We start from the raw sequence: 6,254 nt of genomic DNA on the forward strand, positions 1-6,254 counted from the left end.
CGAAAAGGCCAGTAAGAGAAACACTGAAAGGGCTTGTTAAACAATATCTCCTTTAACATCATTTTTTTTTTTTTTTTTTTTTTGGCAGTGCCATGAGGTTTGCACGATCTTAGTTCCCCGACCAGGGATCGAACCTGGGCCATGGCAGTGAAAGTGCTGGGTCCTAAACACTGGACTGCCAGGGAATTCCCAATATTTCATGTTTTACTCATTTACTTGTCCCTTGTTTGCCTCACCTCCAGAAGTGAGTTCCCCGAGGGCAACAATATTATCTGCTTTGTTCCTAGAGCAGTAACTGGCACACAATAGGATTCAGTAAATATTTGCTGAATGAATGAATGAACTACAGGCATTGTTGAGGATGTGGAGAGATATGAATCCTTCTTATCAGGGCAAAAACTTGCCAGTACTTGGTGAAATTGATTAAAAGTAAGGCTTTTTGGCCCAGTGGTCCTGCTTCTGTGATATTCCAGAGAAGTCTTCTCTAGTTATATAAGGGGCCTGCCCCCGAATGGTCAGTGCAGTATTGCTTGGGCAGTAGAAGGAAACTAGGTGTCCATCACTGGCGGACTGGGTCATTAAACATGGTGCATGTATACCACGGAGTGGTGCTTCTCAAACTCTAATGAGCGCTGAGTCCCCTGGGGGTCTTGTTAAAATGCAGATTCCGGTTCAGTTGGTCTGGGGTGGAGTCCAAGCCTCTGACTTCTAATAAGCCCCAGATAATTCTGATACTGCTGTCCCCTGGACCACACTAGGAGCAAGGGTATAGACGCAAGCAGTCCTGTCCAACAGAACTTTCTGCAGTGATGGAAATCTATTTATCTGTGCTGTCCAATATGGCAGGCACCAGCCACATACGGTTATAGAGCATCAGAAATGTGGCGAGTGCGACCGAGGAATGGAATTGTAATGCACATTCAATCTAGATAATTTTGGTTTAAAAATTAAATGACCACATGTGGCTAGTGGCTACCATCTTGGACAACACAGGTTGAGAAAACACCAACACCGTGGCAGTGAGCAGCAATAAACCAGATGGGCAGACAGCAACATGGATAGGCTGTTAACACGGTATTTTGGTGTGAAATAACGTCACACCATTTTTGGTGGAATAAGGTCGCCTATTTAATACTGAAACCTGACTCCTCACCCACACCCACCTGCCTTCATAGACTATTTCATCAATCTAAAATGCCTCAGTTGTACTGGCACTATTATTTTGTATACCACTGAGAAAGAAAAAGGAGCCATCGATGAAATTAGGGCGTAATGCTAAGACATAACGCTATCAGCTAACTATAAGATGCCTCCCGCTTACGGAGGTTGTAAAAATGGGAAAGGGATGTGCATCTAAGAAGCAATAAAATAGGGTACGTAACCATCACAGCTGGGAATATGAGTTGGAAATCAGATTAAAGATTACTTTAATCTAAACTATTTTTACTTAGCTTTATAGTAGGATGCAGGCCAAGAATTATAGGGTGGTCCGTGTCTTCATCTCTCTGGGGGCTCAGAGCTACTCAAGTACACAGCTGCTTTCAACTCCTTTCCTCCGCAGAGCTTGTGTGGTTGCCACACATGAGAGCCAAGGTGTGTCTGTATCACCATGACAGAAGGTGCAGTCTCCACTTCCCAGCGATCTTCTTTTTGTTTTTTTAATGCTGCGTTGGGTCTTTGTTGCTGCGCCCGGGCTTTCTCTAGTTGTGGCGAGCAGGGGCTACTCTTCCTTGCGGTGCGCGGGCTTCTCATCGCGGTGGCTTTTCTTGCTGTGGAGCACGGGCTCTAGGCATATACAGCTTCAATAGCTGTAGATCGTGGCTCTAGAGCGCAGGCTCAGTAGTTGTGGCCCTGGGGCTTCGTTGCTCTGCGGCATGTAGGATCTTCCCGGATCAGGCATCGAACCCGTGTCCCCTGCATCGGCAGGCGGACTCTCAACCACTGCGCCACAAGGGAAGCCCTCTACTTTGCTTTTAAATTATGTTTACTGTTTCTTGTCTGTGACCTCCTGCTAGAATGCAAGCTCTGTGGCGAGAAGCATTTAGATTTGTCTGGCTCGTTCACAGCCCTACTTCCAGTACCTAGAACCATGCCTGGCACACAGTAGGTACCCAGTAAATAGACCAATGCCTGGTGCATAGTAGGTGCCCAATAAGTAGACCAATGCCTTGCACACAGTAGGTGCCCGATAAATAATCGTTCTTGAATGAAAATAAGAAAGAGAATGAGATTCATAACGCAATGATTTTGTGTAAATTACAAGCAACACAGTGTGACAATGCGGGTGTTCCAAGGATGCAAGGCCATCTGTGTTGATGCCTTTGGGGAGGGAGGGGAAGCAGAGCCAGGGATGACAAATGGAAATAAATAAAACGAGAGCAGAGCTCTGTCAGGACCTGATGTGATTAACTCAACTCTCCTCACCTGAGATCTGATTGGGGACATGAGGATCTCTTCACTTCCATAGTGTTTTCCAGGAAACAAGCTAGGTCTTTGCCCTCCCTGTCCGGGACCTCAGCAGTCCCTGCTCAGGGTCGCAGCGCAAGGCTGGGGCGCTTCCTTCTACCACACCAAGTACAGTGGATGGTGAGGGGGCAGACGCCCAGGGGACACCATGCACTTTGGAACATGGCTCCTGGCTGGGCACGATTGGACCTGTGTGTGCATATCTGTTGGGTGAATTAAATGAATGGAGAATGGAATTTAGGATTGTTAAAGTTTTATTAGTAGCATTTCCCCGGTTTTTACAGACACTAAGAGTTTTGAAAATTGTCTTCTTTGGAATATGGTGCCAGTGCAGCGCCTTTGCCTCCACACTCCTGCTCTGTGTGTCTCAGGGGCACCTTGAATAATGACGGGGATGTGGTGGGGTGCAGAGAGAACCCCTGAAGGAACTGCTCTGGGAAAGAAGAGCAGGGTCTTGGGGAGCATGTGGGCAGGTGATATTCTGTAACACCGGCTAAGATCTGCTCTGTATGGTCTCCTGGATCCAGGTTTGGTACTTGCACAGGTTGGTATAGACGCTGGGGTAACCAGGCTGGGCACAGTTCTCCATCCCCCAGGACACGAGGCCCTGGAGCTCTCCTCTGCACACCAAGGGTCCCCCGGAGTCACCCTGAGGGGGAGAGACAGAGGTGGAGACATCCACAGACAGATGACCAGAGCCGTGGGCATGGAGAACCTGAGAGGCAAAGATGGGATGGGGGTGGGCTGGGACCCCTGGGCAGGGGCTCTGGAGATCTCAGCCCCTGGGCGTTGGGGCCACTGATTCCCACTCTGTCTCTGTCCCTTGGGCCCCTCTTCATCTTAGATCTGTCTCTAGAAAACTATGTGTGTGTTTCCACATCCCCTGTCTCTGGAGCCATTGCTCAGGGATGGATTAAGATCTCTAGAGGACCTGAGCCCAGCTTTCCAGGTACCTGTACGTGATGATGGCAATGACAGTGGTGATCAGAGCTCTGTGCTCTTTCCATGGACTAGCTCATCTCATTCCACCGACTAAGACCTGCTACCCCCATGGGACAGATGAGGAAACTGAGGTCCAGTACCCAAGGGCAAACAGCGTGGAGGCAGCCTGGCTATTACAACCTCTCTCGTTCTCTGTGTGTGTGGAGTGTGTGGGGGGGGCTCCCCTGATCATCATGTTCCTGTGGTCCTTTTGTACCTAAGTCCCTGCTCCAAACAATCCCCCTGCCCATGCTCTCCCTGGGCCTCACCTGACAAGAGTTCTTTCCACCTTGGGGGACCCCTGCACAGACCATGCCAGCAGTGATGGCTCCAGAATAGGCCCACTGACAATCCTGATCCGAGGAGATGTTGATGTTCACGCATTGCAGAAACTTGGGGAACCTGGCTGCAGGGGCACTGAGGGGTTACAGTGGAGTCTACCCTCCAACAAGACCCAGGAGTCAGGGCCTGAGCCCCTCCCCCCTCAGACCCAGGATCCAGGCCCCCAGACCCTCCTCCCTCAGACCCAGGATCCAGGTCCCCGGCCCCTCCCCCCCCTCAGACCCAGGGGTCCAGGCCCCCGGCCCCTCCCCCCTCAGACACACGACTCAGACTCCCAGCCTCTCTTTCCTGATGCAGGACTCTCACCGTTGGGACTGGATATTGTGCCCCAGCCCGACACAAGGCAGGGAGTCCCTGCGCTGGCACAGGAGCTGGCCACGGCGATGGGCCTCACTGCCCTCCACAGCCGAGCAGGCCGCTCCAGCTGCAGCAGCATCAGGTCGTTCTCGATGGTCCAGGAGTTGTACTGGGGGTGGGGCACCTGGCGGACCACACGCAGCACCTGCTGTGCGGCCTCCCAAGTCCTTAGGTTGTGCTTTCCCAGGGCAACTCGAAGCATCCTGGCCCAGGACCCCCAAGAGTAGCGCTGCTCAGGGTCTGACCTGGAGGCCTCTCCCCACCCTGCAGCGATGCTCCCTTCCCCGGTGATGAGTTTTCCTCAAGTCTAACCCTCCCTCTAACTGCAGGCTGAGTGTTTCCTGGCATCCTGTACACTTTCCCCCAGCCTCGGCTTTCTCTCTGGACCCAATCTTACCGTTCTCCCCTTCCCCTTGTGGGCTGCACTTTGCCTTCTCACTTGGGTGTCAGGTGATGGCTGAGCGGTCTTGGCTCTGTCCTGGGGTCTGCACCTGGATCGATACTGTGAGCTCTAAGTGAGACTCTGGGCTGTGGCTCTAGGCTCTAGATCAGAACTGATATTCTGGAGTATCCATTCCAGTGACTCCATTGCTTCAGGGAGGCTCCATTCCAGTTCTAGCCTGGCCTTTTGACTCTAAGCTAGGAGCTGGGTTCTAGATTGAATCTGGATGATAGCATACTTTCTAGATACTGGTGTGAGCTCCAGTTTCTAGGTTGAGTTCTGGGTTCTTGATTAAGCTCTGGTTTATGACCTGGGTTGTAGACAACGGTTTGAGCTCTGTGCCCCAGTTGGGCTCAGGGCTCTAAACACTGGTCTGCATTCTTGATTCTAGGTTGGGTTCTGTCTTAGATCAAATTACAGGTGATAGTCTGGGCTCTTGGTTCTAGACTCTGGTCTGAGCCCTTGACCTCAGGCCAGGCTCTGGGCTCTAGATGGAGCTCCAGGTTATGGTCAGGATCCCAGGTTCTAGATGTTGGTTCCCATTCTAGAGTCTGGGCCCTAGGTTCTACACTGAACTTTAGTTTATGACATTAGATCTGGTTTATGGGCACTGGGTGAGCTTTTATCTGGACTTTGACTTCTAGTCTGGGGTCTGAGGTCCAGTCTAGAATCTGAGAAGGGCTCGGGGTTCAGTATGAAACTTTGAATTATGGTCTCCATTCTGGGATGTAGATGGTGGGTTGAGGTCTGGGTTTTAGGCTGCTCAGAGAGGAGCTGTAGACTAGACTCTGGATTAAATGTTGGATCGAGAACAAGCTTCAGGTTCTGTCTTTATCTTATGCTCTGAGCTGTAAGCAGGTTTCTGGATTTATGGCTGGATTGTGGGTTCTGAACCTGACTCTGGATTCCAGGCAGTGTTCTGAGGGGGGTCCTGAGTTTCTGAAGGTGGACTGTGTGCAGAATTCAACCACTACTCTGGAACAGACTCCTAATCTTAGTCTCTATGTAGAGCTTGGCCTCTGGATGGATCTCGGGTTATGTGTTAGATTCTAGATTCTGTGTGGGACTCTAAGCTTGTGTATGGGTTCTAAATGGTTGATCTGCTAAACTGAGTTCAAGATTTATGGCTGAATTCCACGTTCTGAGCCGGGTCTATTGTTCTAAGCTCTTATCTAGACCCCAAACCAGGGTCCAGCCACTACACTGGGTTCTGCGCAGGGCTAGACTCTGGAATTCACTTGGCAGAAGAATAGAGAGGGGTTCACTCACGGATGGGCGCAGTGAGCAGCAGTGATGACCCATTGGTCAGACAGCAGGGACCCTCCACAGAGAAAACTACGGTGGGGACCTGCCAGTAGGGCTGCCTGCCATGGTTGGGAGTTCCGGATGCATCTGGAGCCACCAATTATCTTGTCCCCTTGGCTCTGTGCCATGGCTAGGAGAAGGCAAGGGTGAGGTGGAGTGGGGAAAGTAGATGAACAAATGCTCTCCATCTACCCCCAGCTCTCTAGGACATCTGGAATCCACAAATCCCCCCTTTTCTGCCTAATCCTTAAACCACCCTCCTTTATCTACCCCCACCCTATATGAGATATGCCCAACACTGCCCCCATTATTGTCCCAACATAACCAGGGAGTTTTCTGACACCCCCCCCCCCCCCCCCCC

The 6,254-nt window shown here is 51.1% G+C and overlaps 1 protein-coding gene across 1 annotated transcript in view; it reads right to left on the reverse strand.

Moving 5' to 3' along the window:
* Positions 1–2,959: 2,959 nt before the first annotated feature.
* Positions 2,960–6,254, reverse strand: part of KLK14 (kallikrein related peptidase 14) — a 4,310-nt gene continuing 1,015 nt past the window's right edge. The window contains 4 exon segments of the mRNA XM_007463407.1: positions 2,960–3,115; positions 3,717–3,853; positions 4,096–4,349; positions 5,858–6,023. Of these exon segments, the coding sequence (XP_007463469.1) occupies positions 2,960–3,115; positions 3,717–3,853; positions 4,096–4,349; positions 5,858–6,023 (713 nt within the window).

This window comes from Lipotes vexillifer, unplaced genomic scaffold (assembly GCF_000442215.2).
Source record: "Lipotes vexillifer unplaced genomic scaffold, Lipotes_vexillifer_v1.1 scaffold802, whole genome shotgun sequence".
NCBI classification, from domain to species: domain Eukaryota; kingdom Metazoa; phylum Chordata; class Mammalia; order Artiodactyla; family Lipotidae; genus Lipotes; species Lipotes vexillifer.